At 41.7% G+C, this 15,844-nt stretch overlaps 2 protein-coding genes across 2 annotated transcripts; one reads left to right on the top strand and one right to left on the bottom strand.

The window, feature by feature from the left end:
* Positions 1-573: 573 nt before the first annotated feature.
* Positions 574-3,168, bottom strand: LOC128738955 (actin-related protein 3). The gene is made up of 7 exons (XM_053834455.1): positions 3,106-3,168; positions 2,934-3,010; positions 2,643-2,823; positions 1,745-2,513; positions 1,598-1,680; positions 1,458-1,541; positions 574-1,389 (listed from the first exon to the last, which is right to left on the bottom strand). The coding sequence occupies exons 2-7, from the start codon at positions 2,975-2,977 to the stop codon at positions 1,294-1,296; spliced, it is 1,257 nt and encodes a 418-aa protein (XP_053690430.1). The 5' UTR covers positions 2,978-3,010; positions 3,106-3,168; the 3' UTR covers positions 574-1,293.
* A 2,930-nt stretch (positions 3,169-6,098) lies between these two features.
* On the top strand, positions 6,099-15,492 carry LOC128734776 (syntaxin-7). The gene is made up of 6 exons (XM_053829118.1): positions 6,099-6,583; positions 6,800-6,917; positions 6,986-7,055; positions 7,117-7,501; positions 7,565-7,720; positions 14,747-15,492. Exons 2-6 carry the CDS (start codon positions 6,800-6,802, stop codon positions 14,834-14,836), a joined length of 819 nt encoding a protein of 272 aa, XP_053685093.1. The 5' UTR covers positions 6,099-6,583; the 3' UTR covers positions 14,837-15,492.
* The last annotated feature ends 352 nt before the right edge of the window (positions 15,493-15,844 follow it).

Below are 15,844 nucleotides of genomic sequence, written 5' to 3'. Positions count from 1 at the left end.
GGATTTTGCGTCGAAAAATGCATCTCTGCTGTACACATAAAATTAAAAATTTGACAATACCAAATTCAAAACGAAAAAAAAAATGTAAAACTGATTTTTTACAGTTCACAATAGTTATCTGCAGGAGGAATGAACGTTTTTGTTTTCGTTTTCTATCGTGTCAATCGATACAATCGAGTGCTTCACCGCAGGGGGGGATTTAGAATTGTGTATCCGTTCTAATCCAACTCGTTTTTTCTCCTTTTGTGAAACACTGCCAGTAGTAATTGTTGTTTTAGTAGTAATATTAGCAGCAACAGCAGCAGCGGTGGCTGGCACGAAAGTAAATTAGGTGATAAAACTACGTCATGGTTCCGAATACTGGATTGTGACGGCAAATGCCTGGACCATACTCTTCGTAGGCAGCTTTCGAGATGTGCCAAGTCGCGAGATTTTCTATAGGAATATTCAGTGGTCAATACGATCGAACGCTGCTTTCAGATCTGTATCGATTGCGTCGATTTGCCCTTTTTGTTCCACGTGGGAATTAAAGGATTTAAAAAATACGTTTTAAAAACAAACTGGGAATACTCCTTTTAAATTGAACTTTATTATCTAATTCAAGTGTACACATCTGGATTTAGCTTCAATGAATCAGCGAATTGCGGCGATTGTTCCTTTAGGTTTGAGCTATATATATAATAAATCGGCAATACTATCTCCGTCCTATCTGTGTTGTTCGTGTTGTAACCCTATAAGTCTAGAATAAACATTCTTTCAAATCACTCAACTAACAGACAAATAAAACAGAACAATAAAAAGTAGACATGTTTCTTATGTTGTTACCCCGGAAGAAATACTTGAATGATGTTGCACGTCTCATGATGAATATATTGTTTTTAAGGTACTGCAAAAAACTAGTTCAGCTAGTTCTCTAGTGCCAGTAAATGCATTTGAATTTATTTTGGATCGCCGGATTTTGCGTCGAAAAATGCATCTCTGCTGTACACACAAAATTAAAAGTTTGACAATACCAAATTCAAAACGAAAAAAAACTGTAAAACTGATTTATTACAGTTCACAATAGTTATCTGCAGGAGGAATGAACGTTTTTGTTTTCGTTTTCTATCGTGTCAATCGATACAATCGAGTGCTTCACCGCAGGGGGGGATTTAGAATTGTGTATCCGTTCTAATCCGACTCGTTTTTTGCTCCTTTTGTGAAACACTGCCAGTAGTAATTGTTGTTTTAGTAGTAATATTAGCAGCAACAGCAGCAGCGGTGGCTGGCACGAAAGTAAATTAGGTGATAAAACTACGTCATGGTTCCGAATACTGGATTGTGACGGCAAATGCCTGGACCATACTCTTCGTAGGCAGCTTTCGTGTGACAGACCTGGTAAAATTCCGGCTGTGTACCGAAAATTGAAAGCATTATTACGAGATAATCCACTCGGATATTCGGCTGGAAGAACTTACCGTTGATGCCAGCATGCTTCCACCGAACCAGACTGCATATCTTTGCATGTGATGAGAGATAACCGAAACATCGATAGGTTTTGGCTGAAAGCAACATTTATTTTTGGTACAACTGGACATTCAAGCGTTATTCAAATTACCTTTATACGTCCCTCGCTTAAGTTTTCACTAATTCTCAAACGAGCATCTACGCTACGTTTGATGTCTCGTTGTAGTCGACGACCTGCAAAAGAATAACTCAATTTTTATCCCAATTCCAATATAGGTACAACGCCATTCAAACCAACCAAAATCTCTGAACATAGTCGATCCTCCACTGAGTACGATATTGTTATAGAGCGGCCTTCGCACGTCGATGGGACAGTTCTGGATAACCGTATCGACTATCTCCGACAGCGGTGTGGTAAAATCCGGATTGGAAAACTCAGGATGGAAAAAGATCTCCGGTCCTAGGAACCTTTCGTAGCCTACATCGACACCAAACGGCTGCTTGGTGATGGCGTTGATTCCCTCGTAGTGGCGCATCCATTTCGTCGGTTCAGCATCGTACTTAGCAAATTCTTTGGCAATGTCCGGGCATATATAACTGAACCGTTCTTTGATAGCCTTGGCTGTTTCTAGACTTTGCTCCGGTGGAATGCCGACTTCGCGCTCCCGCAGCAAACTTTGAATGAACGAAGTAATATTCCGACCGGCGATCGGGATATGCTTGATACATGATCCAATGACGTAACCCTCGGCCACCGGAATGACGTGAGTCACGCCATCGCCACTGTCTACAACGATACCGGTCAGAGTGCGTTCCTCGACGGGACGCGAAGCCCAGCTGGCGGCCAGAGCTAATACTGCTTGCACGGCAATATACAATCCGGGAACGTTGAACGTTTCGAACATTATTTCCGCTGTGTATTCCCGATTTTCCGGGGTGTTTAGCGGCGGTTCCGTTAGCAAGAAATGATGATCCTCCGGTTCGGCTCGTAGGTACTTAAAAATGCACTGCTCCAGAAAGCGCTCCATGAGATCCCAGTCCTCGACCAAACCATGTCGTACGGGGTACTGAAAGTTAAACAAACAAAGCATCGAAATTTATGTCAAATGTAATTCCTAGTACATATGATAAGTAACAAGTTGGAAGATGACTCATGTCTTTCTTAAGAGGAGGAGTCTTCTAAGTCGCCAACCTACCTTAACTGAGTAACCCGTTGCATCAAATGCTTCGTCTCCGATAAAGAAATCTAAATCTTCTACACCCTTTGTAACACGGCGGGCACTTTGGTCACCGACTTTGGCCGTTTCCTTAATGGCAATTGCCGATGGAATGATGAACTGGGGTTCCTTGTTTGCAGCGAAACCAAGCTTGGTGTAGCTAGTAATCACGAGCGTAATATTGACAAGTGTTATTGATAAGAAAATTAGCAGATAAAAAAGCTGCTACCCTGGTACCGAAGCCGATTTGCTCAAAAATTTCATACATACCCCGTTCCGACATCGATAACACAAGCTGGTAGCCTTCCAGACATTTTCGACGAGTTCCTGTAAGCACTTATATTACACTGAAACGGACACGAACGACAAACTACGAATTACACTTTCAGGGGCAAATATAAAACAAGTTTGATGCTAATTTTGGTAAAAAGTTTAACCACACCTTGGAATTGGATAAGAAATTTCCAAAATTCGTCACCGAACCGACCCGACGATGCAATTTTTTCTACACTTTGACAGAAAGGTTGACGTTGACAGATGAATTATAGCCGCCCTTCCAATTTTATTTGGCCGCCAACAGTATGTCTTCAGTAGTCTAAATACGGCAACAAAATAAGCCGAAGCTGATGTGGTTAGCAACCGACTTGGTTAGCAATTAATGTTAATTACAAGGAGAATTCTGGCTTTAGTTTTCAAAAGGTCGCATAATCAACCCTTTTACATGCATTATGCGACCTTTTGAAAACTAAAGCCAGAATTCTCCGGCTTTGATTTTCAGAATATTGCATAATCAACCTTTTTGCATGCATTATGCGACCTTTTAAAAACCACCATCTGTACCACCCAAAGCGCACTATCGCTAATAAAAATACTATTTTAGCTTAAGTCGCTTCCTCGATCGTTTCGGTCTCTTCGGTGCACTTATTGCTTAAAATGTAACAAAAAAGTGCGCTGAAGATACCGAAACGGGTTAATGTAAAATAGCACTTTGGATGGTAAAATTTTTCAAATTTTCCTTGCATTCAGCAATACCTGCACCATTATATCCATTGTGTTTCGGTTGTGGTTTTCCGTTTTAATTCCGTCCTTTTGATGTTGCGATTGAAAACCGTAGTAATCAACGTACATCATTCGGTTTTGTTCTTGCCCTATCTGCTAAGGGCAAGGGCTACGCAAAGCTCAATAAAACTACCCAGGTAACCAATAGGCATTTCCAATGCAATTTAAGAGCAAGCCAATAAGCATTTAAGTAGCCTTAAATGCTACTTAAATGCTATTTTGGCAAAATATGCGGCTACTTTACTGCTAGCCCTCTTATAGTGCTGACAATGCTTATTTGCAGCTAGTTACCAACAAGAAGAATTTAAATAGAATTGTAGATGCCAATTTACAACAGTTATGCAGTCAAAAAGCTGATAAACAACAATCTGCAGTATAAAACGCCAGGGATGCTAATAAACGACTGATTTACTGCTTATTTTAATGCTTATTGGTTACCTGGGTAATACAATTTAACCTACTCAAGCAACCAAAAGTTCGAATTTCACTTAAGGAACAAACTTGAAAGTTCATATTTGGTTCAAATTTAGTTCAGCAGAACTTTCTTGCTGAACAACCAGACACTACATTTGTAAACCGAACTTCATTCTTATTAAAGTACCGTTAATATCTGTAGCAACTTGAAAGTCCAACATGCAGTTTGAAAGTTCAACATACAACTTGAAAGTAACTTAGAGTTCGGATAATGGTGTCTAAGGAAGGTTAACAAGCTTTATGTCTATGGAGCTATAGCTTGCTAAGCAGCTTTGCCTGTAATTAACCGAACTTCAAAGTTGCTTTGAGCTCGCTGCAAAGAGCGCTGAGCAGCTTCTGAAGAAACTTTGGCAAAAGTTTATAAAACAGCACTTGTAGTTCTATTTTTATACTTTTTCATTTTCTACCTCCGCCTCCTCCTAACTTTTGTAAAGTCGGTTCATGCGATTAAGATAGACCATTTAAAAAAAGCCTAACTAACACCGACCGCTACTGGATTTGAACCCGAGCGTTCCTCGTTGCGTGCCTATCCTGATGCATTGCTCCATCTCTGACGCCGCTAGTGACATGAATTTTGCCGATGAGTTGTTCTTAAGTGTAAGTTCGTTTCGGGGCTGTGATAAATGAGAAATTAGCACATCGAGTAAAAACGATGCTAATCGCATATTCCAGCAACGGAGCAGTGGTATGCGCCTTAATATTTATAAAAAAACAGTCGATTATTAACCGAAATTAAATACCTTAGTTAATGAGAAATGTCATGAATCTGCAAAACAGGAAGAAGTGGGAAAATATTCCCCCAATCTTTTTTATTTTGAAAATTATCGGAGTTTCTTTTTGGGCTGAACAGTGTTCTATATAGCGACTTAAGTGAACTTTTTGCGAACTTTCTAGTTCTGTTGGAAGTTACTTTGTATTCCCTTCGAAGTTTAAACATCAAATACAAACTTGAAAGTACGGTTAATTACATAAAAATGAAGTTGAATAGAGTTCTATACATGATCATTTCGTTGGCTGATTAAGCCCGAAAATCCCCTTTTATCGGAACTTTTGGTTACTTGGGTAAGCATCAGAACGCTCCTTTATCGGAGGCAGAGATGAGAGACAATACATACATGATATTCAGATCTCAGATGTAAGTTATTCTTTGCTACTAGACCAGCTTTATTTTCTCCATTGATTCTTTTGCTCGTTTTGCTTACATTTGCGGCTAACTCCGCGCAAAGAATAACTCTCACTCGGTTCGGTTTGTGTTGCCGTTCGCCTCTTTTGAACTGTTTGCTTTTCAATCATAATATTCTTCTCAAAATTCTTCCTGAATGTTCTTCCTGCATTGCATGCACATCCCTGGCACGAACGTCATTCTCATGCATTTTTCTTGAAGCCGTTTGAGCCAGGCTTGCTGGCTCGATTTTACGTCAAATTTGACAGCAGCTGTAAGAATTACACAATCATACGGTTTTATGCTTCAGAAAATTAATTGTTACATTTGGGATGTAGATAATGATACATGTTTGTTTTTTTTTCTGTTATCGGCAACATAAAAAAGGAAAAATTCTGACTTTTGATAGTCTTATTTTTTACCATAAACGAAAGATGGAAAACAACACGCTGCATTCGTCATATTGCGCAGTATTAAATACATGCGTTGTCTCGTATAAATTTTGTTTCAAAATTTGTTGTCTACCTCTATTACCACCACTATATCGGAGGGCGGCTTCAGCTGACAGCTATCGTGACAGGGATCTGATTGCATGCGATGGACCAGATAAATTTTATAAAAAAATGAATGAATTTTACTCAACATTAGCTGAGTCCATTTAACCGTGTATGACGTTTTGATGATGATGCGCAGTGCTGACGAAATGACGATGACAGTGAATGATTATACTGCTGGGTGGTTGGTTATTGATAGTCTGTGTGAAATACCTAAATAATTAGATTTTACGTGTTTTCGAGTCACAAAATTACGATAAAATTGTTGTCTATTGTGGATGGTGTTTTATCTATGCGTCTGTTCTTATCGCGTAATATGATGTTGACTTTAGTTGAAGTCATTCTAGTGTAAATACAATTTACCTTTTTCACTCCGTGAAATCAACACAGTTTCTTTGGTTTCGTTGCAATAACAAAGGATAGCGAAATTCCTCCAATATTGCAAGCCTTCTATTATAGGGCTAAGTGCAAGTAATTGCTAAAGCACATCGATTGTAACCTTCGTTACTTGCTCATAACAGCTGGCGAACCTAAAGGGAAAGTTATCAGCATTTTGTTTTGAGCAGTCATTACTTAAATAGTAGGAGTAGGCGTGTGGATCGAAGGGCGCTAGACGTAAGCAGGAAAAGAACCCGTCATCCAACTTTCTGCATATTGAGAACAGACTAAAGGTACGTAATCGATGATTCATTGCTTTGTGAAAAAAGTGATCCAAGAAGCTGTTTCCAAAATTGTTGTGCCTTTCTGAGCTGAGTCTATAAAATCATTCCATTTGTCTTCAGTTCAAGGACATTGCAGTTTGCTCTTATCTGCTGATTTGCCTAATTAGATTAAATATAATTGCTTTGTTGGCTTTAAATAAATGAACAATTTTCTGATTCCTTCAGATGAGTTATTCTTCGTTCGAAAATAACGGGAACGGGTCCAGTACAATCACAAATGAAGCCGATTTTCAAAAGTTGGCCCAAACCATCGCTACCAGTATCCAGAAAATTCTCCAAAATGGTAAATCTCATACCACTTGGCACATCGCAAGACAATATGTCTAAGTTCCTTTTTCAAATTACTTGTAGTTTCCTCCATGCAGCGAATGGTCAACCAGTTTGGAACGGCGCAAGATTCCCCCGAGCTTAAGCAACAGCTGTAAGTATTTCGTTGCAATTAACCATTAGACTAGCATGCTCATGGATCACCACACTTTCAGCCATCAGATTCGAACCTATACCCAAAGATTGATTACCGATACCACGAATCTATTGAACGATTTGGTCAACTGCAAGGAACGTCATTTGAAAATTCAGCGCGATCGTCTGGTTGATGAGTTTACGGCAGCTTTAACGGCATTCCAATCGGTGCAAAGGAAAACTGTCGATCTGGAAAAGAATGCAGTGCGACAGGCTAGGGGAGCGCATGTCGCGCTCAATAAACCACCCGGGTCGAACAATTCCAGCATGGGCAGCTATAATAATTCGTCGATGTTTGAGGATAACTTTGCGAGTGGCCAACGAGGTCAAACACAGGAGCAACTGCAGGAGGAGATCGATCTACAGGCTTTGGAAAATCAGGAGCGTACCATTCGTGAGTTAGAGGTTTGTGCTTGTGTTGCGTCACATTCGGGCAATTGAAATTGATTGCCCTTATTATGGTTTCAGGACAATATCCTAAGTGTTAACGAAATCTACAAAAAGTTAGGCGCTTTGGTGTACGAACAGCACCATCAGGTGGATTCAATTGAAGCATCCGTCGAAAATACAAGCGTGTATGTAGCGGAAGGCGTGCAGCAGTTGAAGAAGGCCAGCGACTATCAGGTAACTGTTTTGGGTTGAAATATTTGCCCAAAGATTATTATTGAGTCATTTTCCTTATGAGCTTGGTCCATATTGATGTATGTTACCATACTTTGCGGTAACAAATTGCGCAAAAAGTTCTGGTAAACAACTGGTTCTATATAATGGCATGGCATACCGGAAATTTTTGAAGGGTGCGGTTTATACTCACAAGCCAATGATCTGGCATGGCACGATCACCGACTCAATTTTGATTTATTTGACCGTACGTACCGCACCAGCCCTGCAGATTTTGACAAAGTTGTGTATGGGACTTTCATAGATCTAGTTATTATCAACAATATTGCTGAATTAAGCAATTAAGCAATACTATATCTTTTGTATTTATTGTGCTATACGATTGATTTTTGTTTGTTTGTCGGAAGGTTTGACCGCAGTAGACTGATACCCAGTTGGTAATCAAATTAACGTTCTTTTGGTTAAGGTGTAAATTAGAGCAACCCTTTGAAACGCTTATTAACCAGCAACTTGCTTTTGTCTCATCGAAAACGGCAGCAGTCTTAGCAATTGTACAACATTACTAAAAAGTAGGTATAAACCATTCGATAAGACATTTTCTGAAGCTGGGTCTTAAAAACTAGAACAGTTACTGTTGAAGGAGGGATAACGAATTCAAGAAACGTCTCGATTCTGATTCGAGGGTCTATTCCGAATTCTGATCAAAATGTATGATTTAACACAAGCAGAGGAGTTCAGAAGGTGTCTCTCTATGCATTATGTAATTTGGGACCGAAGTCTGAGACCGAAAGCAGTTAGGGCATGGAAATTTTTGGCGACTTTGAAGATAAACTCTGTCTGTTGCTTGCCTGTTGCAACTGTAGTTATGATGCAAAAAAAAGTTAAGGCGGTATCCAAAACGATACCAAAGTTACGCGATAAATTTTTTTTTTGTTAAAAAAAATGACGCACTTCGAAATATTGGCACATAGCACATTATTCTTGCTTACTTACTTTTTTACTTCTCCTTTTCGGCGACGACACGTTTATCGAATCCATGCCGAATTCAACAGACGTCTTCAATTTTCTCGGACTTGGGCTGCCGCTCTCCAGATGCCCTGTTGCTCTAGCATTCTCGTTAACAACGCTTTTTCAACGGGTACGGGGGGTTTGCCTTGAAGTCTTCGGCCTCTGCCAGGTTCTGCAAAATTCTGTTTTTGCTGGCATCCTTGCTACGTGGCCAGCTCATTGTAGCCTGCCGTCTTTTCGTCGCATCTTTGTATACTTTTTTTCCTGTATGGACTCATAACTGAATCGTTCGCACCTTGAAGTCTGTAAACAAATGGTGAGTTTGTCCCGGAATTCATCTAGGGTTTGTCAGAAGGTAAATATTTGGTCCTTCATGAAACAAAAACCGCACTGGTATTCAACAAAGGTTTGCTGCAACGACCTCAGTCTGAGAAACAGGATGCTGAAGAATACTTTGGATGCAGAATTGAAGAGAGTAATGCCTCGGTAATTGCTGCATTTGAGTCCATGGCCCTTTTTGTAAATAAGGCATACTTCCAACCAGTTCCTAGGTAATTCCTTCTCAGTCCATATCTTTAGTATAACCTGATAGATTGGACAATACAACCTTTCGCACCCGACTTTCAAAAGACGGGGATGCTGTCCTTTTCAGCTGCTTTGCCGTTTTTCAGCTCTCCCGCTGCTTTCCTAACCTCGTCCAAAGTTCGTGGATCCACAGCTTGTCCATAATCCTCAATCGTTATCCTATTTCTTATGACCGCTCCGTCTTGTTCACCATTCAACAATGCATCGAAATGTTGTTTTCAACGTCTAGCCACCTTCGATCTTTCTGTAATCAGGTTCCCCTGGTTGTCGTTGCACATAACAGGAGTTGACACGGTCCGGTCCTTGATTCCGTTGATCGTATTGAAGAAGCTTCTCGTATCGTGCCTCTCGTGCCTGATGTTTCTTACGACGGTGAAGTCTCTTTTCGGCAGCTCTAGCATCTCGTTATCTCTCTCTCTACTCTAGTGTATCACAGTTGCAGCCAATATATGACTTCTGGCTGGATTCTTCTCATCAGTCACTCGTTGGCACTAGTACCCAACATTTCTCGCTCTGTAGTACTGATCGCGACGTGGATGTGCCTCCAAGTTCTCTCCAAGTTGTTCACCGACCGGCTCATCAGTCTTCGGAGAGTACTCTACTACAACTCCTTCCGCTGATAACCGCCGAATGTTCAGTCGTATCAGTATCTCGTTGGTTTCGATTTGAATACGTTAGACGACCGGGCGCGGATCTTGCTTACTACGAGATAGTGGTCCGAGTCGACGTTTGGTCCCCGGAAGGATCGCACGTCTGCGACATCAGAAAAGTGCCGGTCATCAACCAGAACGTGGTCGATCTGAGAGCAGGCATCTCCATTAGGGTGTCTTTAGGTGTGCTTCCAAATGTTCCATCGTGCAAAATAGGTACTACAGATAGCCATTCCTCTGGCTGCAGCGAAGTTCATTAGCCTTAGGCTATTGCCGTTTGTGGTAGAATGGAGGCTTTTTTTTAACGAGTAGGGAAATCTGCTATCAGACACCTGAGAAGACAACTCAGGGAGTGGGGTTTGGTATCCCGACCCCCCTACTGGGGCGTGAGGATCCAGACCCACTAAAACCCTACTCGAGTCTCCAGCCTCAATCACCCCTGGCACCACCTTATCGGTATTACTTCAGGGAGGGCTATTGTGCTTAACGCACACTCTTAGATAACTACTGGACTATAGTAGTTAGGCTGTTTATTCGCCGTTGATCGGCTTTCCAGCGGTTTTGTAGCTCAAGTACGATCTGGGTAGCAGCCGCGTTGACCGCTCCCCAGACGTCCGAGCTAGAACACATCCTTTGGACTAAGTTATCCGGAGTAGTGTCCTGTCCGCTCACTGCCATCATGTTGCTTCTCACGCCCGCGAAGCGAGGGCATATGAAGAAAGCATGTTTTGCAGTTTCCTCAACGTCCACGCATTCGGGACACGCGAGGGACTCCGCATGCCCAAACTTGTGCAGATAATGTCTAAAACAACCATGCCCTGACAGAATTTGTGTCAGGTGGAAGTTTACTTCGCCGTGGCGCCTGTTGACCCACCCGGATAGTTCCGGGATAAGTCGATGTGTCCACCAGCCTTTTGTGGAATTAGACCATGCCCGCTGCCATGTGGTCATCGAGGCCGATCTTGTGGTACTCCGTATGCCTCTAGTTCCACGTTGGTTGAAGCACTCTACGTCCTCGCTGATGATGATACCAATAGGCATCATACCCGCTAAGATGCAGATTGCGTCATGTGAGGCTTTCTCTACCAATAACGGGACGAAAGAACTCTTCACGTCCGACCTGTGCATTTGTATCCCCGATGACTATCTTTATGTCATGTGACTATCTTTATGTCACTTGAATGTCGTGCCCGTATAATAGAATTTCTGCGCGGAATTCGCGTTCTTCCGTCTTCGGCCATCGCATTTCCTGGATGGCTGCAACCTCGACCTCCATCTTCTGCAGCTCTCTTGCCCTCTCTTAAAATTCCGTGACAAAAATATTTGCGGTTGAACGGGATGTTTCAGCTCAATGTGGTCTTCTACCTTAACAACAATTTAAGTAATAACATTTTGAGTAATTTTTTTTCACCATTTTAGATTCAAAATATTAAAGATAAACGAATTTCAAGTATTTTTTCTGAATTTATCAAACTTCTACCTGTTACCCATTTTCATCAATAGACCTTTGTTTATAAACGACCCCTTAGATCACATTTCTTCTTGTAACATGTTTATTTCAACAGGTGGCTCAATGTGATATTCTAGAAAGGCTTTTGCGCATAAAAGAGGAATATTTTTGCGGAAGACTGTTTTGCTTTATCTGTATTAATTAATAAGATATAATAGATTTTAGCATAACAACCGTCTGATGAAAAATCCGTATTGTAAGCTGACTGGATTGTGAATTGGTTATACTAGAGAATGCTTCGCTTTGATGTTCAGCTTCGTGCTAGTTAAGGATTAGCTACATGTGAGCTATGGGTGTCGAACACGGTCGATGGTACAAATTGGTACTTTGCTGCGTGCAGGTGCGTGGTCCGTCTAAAGCAAATGTAAGCATGCAGATGCCGAATATTTGTGCGAGTCGAGTAGGGATGTTTAGTTGGCTGATGAGAGTTCAGAACGAGTTCAGGAACTCCCAGAAGTGGCCAACAAGTTGTTTTGCCCGTTTGTTCGGGATCGGGATGATCCTCTGTTTAATGTGAAGAGATTCGTCTGTTTAATGTGAAGGGCAGGTAGCTGGCGGGCGACTTTGTACTCGTAGCCAGCATTTCGGCATTTGGGTGGAGAAAATGTCGATATGTTTCGCACAGGTTGGTTCTTCAGCAGTCGTATGCCACGGTCGTGTGTCCGTAACGATGTTAACGTAAAGCAAATAAGATAAAGGCGCGATTTGGCTAGACCCGCGGATTGCACGATTAGACGAAGCCACAGGGAGCATTCGACCGTTGTTTTACAAGCGAATGCATATAACAGTTAGTTAGATTATTATGATAAAGTTGTAAAATATGAAAAGGTATTTTGGCTGTCCAGTGCAATAGCCTGAACAGTGTTTCATGTAAAAGTGTCCATCATTTAGAGTCCAGGTCTTGTACGGAGAAAGGACCTTAGAAGACTCCAATGATTCCAAATGTGGCGTGAGAATCCAGATCGATGAGAAAGCAGTCCAAAACTTGTAACAGGGAAGCACTGCAGAGAGCGCAGCTGACCTGGGCTTCGTTTTTGGTACCTGTTCGAAAGTCGGTAGAGGGAATCATTTGTGACCCGACATGGGCAAAGCCGACTGAATTGTTGATGTGACATGTGAAGTGTTGGCGAAGCGGAGACTCCGGTCAAGGGGGTGGCGAGTGCATCCAGGTTCGACTTGAAGGTTGCATGTTAGCATTTTGTACTTGATGGAGCTGGTGGCCATGGGCCATGGTTTGGTGTGCGGGTGGGGTCGGCTCCTGGGCTGTCAGGGGTCTGTTTATTCCCTTACAGTTGTGTGTTTTGTGTTGTGTGTGACTAACAAGTTGACCCGTCTTACAGATGTAAGAATAGGGGCGATGCTTTAGTTGGGGGTTCAGGTGCCGAGTTAAAGTGATTACTGAGCCTTATTGGGTTTGTTAGAAGAGGTCTTACATCGCTGGAGTTTCTCATGAGAGGGTTACTTCACTAGGAGTGTTGCTTCAGTTGTACAAGCGTCATGACACAGGGATTAGAGCTATTTTCCTCAAGTCACTGAGCTAACAAATATCAAGTCATTGGGGCACTTCGATTCATGATACGAGCCACTGCTCGTGGCAGGTGCGGGCTCGTTTGGGATGGAGGACGTTAATGCAAATAGTGAGAGTTTGGTAACCCACAGAAGGTGTTACCAAGCTGAAAAGGGATGTTTGGCAATCCTTTGAAACATACAGGAACTTTTCGTATACGTGCGGTATTCACATGATGTTTGTAAATGCTTCTAGATCTTTAGAGTGTTTTTTCAACAGAGCTCAATAAGCGCCATCTGCTCATATAAATGGATGGACTTGTGACTTCGTACGTCGATGCGATTCAGGTAGAAGCAATGTTGTGGATTCTTTTTCAAGGATGTTTCAGAGCTCAACAAAGGTATATAGTGGAACTGTTTTACTTGATTGATGGAGGAAATTAAAAAGGCAGTAATCAAAGATTTGGAAACTCAGTTCCTACTGAGTCCAGAGCGGCAGCACTCATGGACGACTTGACGCTGTTAGGCAAACTCATGTTACATGGAGATCGAATCGTGATATCAAGCTAATTGTGAAAGAGAGTCGTCTAACTCACTTATTTTGCACATCAGGGATGTATGTCGTGACATCCAACGCCAAAGCAAGAACAAACCCCTTCTATAATACACGTTTCGAACCAGTACTTTGCAACTGGAGTTTCACCAAGCTAGACCGTACCAAGACGTGCTATTCTGACACATACTCTATCGAGCAATTTGCAATGGGAGGCGGCTGAAAATGAAAGCATGGTTGGGATGGAGTGCCATGAGCTGAGAACCAGCAACCGGCCCCGCGTGAGAGATCTGCTTTGGGGAGGGGAGAGCCAGTTTTTGTGCGCAGTTTAGGTCCAGGGGCTTTGGAGTCTACTTTTGGAGTTTGAAGTGATTGATGTGGGCTGGTGTGCTGAAGGTTTGAAACGCGGCTGGAGGTGCGCAGGGTGAAAGTGAGCAGCGGGTCAGGCGACAGGATCCACGGCTTGAACGTCCCATTGTCGGAGACATGAAGTACCAAGTGAATGGAGGGACCAGGTACTGGATATTTGAGCTCCTGTGTATCTTTTGCTGATTTGTTTAATTGAAAAGCTTTTATAAACTATAGATTCAAGTAATAAAACAGGGAGAGATGTAACGATGTGTTATTTATAATAAGTATGCCTAACGAGCTGAACTGGTCATCCTGTAGTTACTTATATGAAAAGAGATAACAACTACTTATACATGACTCGAAGCTGTAGGTATTGGGTTCGGCAGCAACAGTGGATTATTCTAGTGTAGACAGTCGGACAGTACGAACTGACTCTCGAAGCGTCTATGACAGGATTTTACAATCCCAAACAAGAGGCTTTTAATTATTACGATTAGGAGCTCGTTTTTGCCCATTGTGCGTTGTTTGAAACTTATGATACTTTCTGAATGATACCTGCAAGTGCAAGAAGATAAATAGAAAACTGCATTAGTTCAGTAAATTTTTAGCCAAAAAGACATGATTATTAGACAATGCCACAAAAGTATATTATGGGACCGATTGTTAGTTTCAATAGCTTGTCTCGTGACTCCCTGATCATTACCAGCGAACTTTGTCGAATAGAAGGTCAAGTTTCGAGAGCGAAGAGCAGCATAAATTTAATAATTAAATCATTCATAAATCATAACAATTTGTCGAAGACAGGCTCATACAATAATTCATGGCACTACAATTAAATTGCTTTTTTACGTTTAACTTTGTTGCAGAACAAGGCCCGCAAGAAGAAGTTGATGTTGGCCCTGATAGCAGCGGGCATCTTGGCGGTTATCATTCTACTTATCATTATACGAAATTAGGCCATTTTGGTCGACCGCCCGAAGAAAGAAGACGCCATACGACCGGAAACCGAAACGTGTAAGTTTAGACGAAAATTTTACATCGCGTCAACCGAGATCTGTGTCATTTCCTATTTTCCGCTTGTGAACGATTGTTTCCACGAAATTGACTTTTCTTCGCAGCGCGCGCGGAAAGGTGTTTATTTTTCTTTTCAATACCGATATTGACCTACTAATCTGTATAGTAAGTAATGAAAACCTTGGATTGGCGGAGCCGTCCTCAGAACAAACGTGATAAAAATCAAGTACATAATGTGAATTGCATGCAAACCGCACTACAATAAGCATATGTAGCAAGCAGATAATGAAACCAATGTTGGTGCAAACTTGGAATATAAAAATCATACCGAAATCTTTAAGTTTTTAACCCTACACGTCGTTGTGCTTATTTGCAATTTGGTTGAGCATCTTCTCAAGCATCAACCGTTTACATTTATTTATACACACTTACACCAAAACATTCTTTAATAACACTGTATTATGGAAAATGTAGTTATGGATCCCCTAATGCCCCTGTTCGACTAGGTATATATTGCAAATATGTAGTACACATATGTGACGGAAGAATAATAATGAAAGTTTACCGCTAGAAAATTATATGAATAAAAACTGTCAACTGAGAACTGAGATCATCTAGAGAGAACAAAACGCGATCCGAAATTCATTATGGATAGTTTATCGGTCGTAAGCGTAGCCAAATGGGAGCAAACCGAACCCACTTGAGCCACAAATGGTTTGTTTATATCGGGTTTGATTTTGTATATTTTTCTACAAATCATTTTCTCATAACAATCCGGGTCCGAACGTCGTATCATTCATGCTTTCGAGTCATTCATCCGGTTGGCCAGTCTGTCTGTCAGTTACTCAGCCATCAGTTTCGAAACATATGCACGGCACGACGGACGACGGGTCCCGAATGTGTGAGTAAACATGTGCAACCGCGCCGCCGTGCCCGTTCGCATGGCGCGC

This window comes from Sabethes cyaneus, chromosome 2 (assembly GCF_943734655.1).
Source record: "Sabethes cyaneus chromosome 2, idSabCyanKW18_F2, whole genome shotgun sequence".
Classification (NCBI taxonomy): domain Eukaryota; kingdom Metazoa; phylum Arthropoda; class Insecta; order Diptera; family Culicidae; genus Sabethes; species Sabethes cyaneus.
This window is presented reverse-complemented; position numbering and strand designations above follow the sequence as displayed.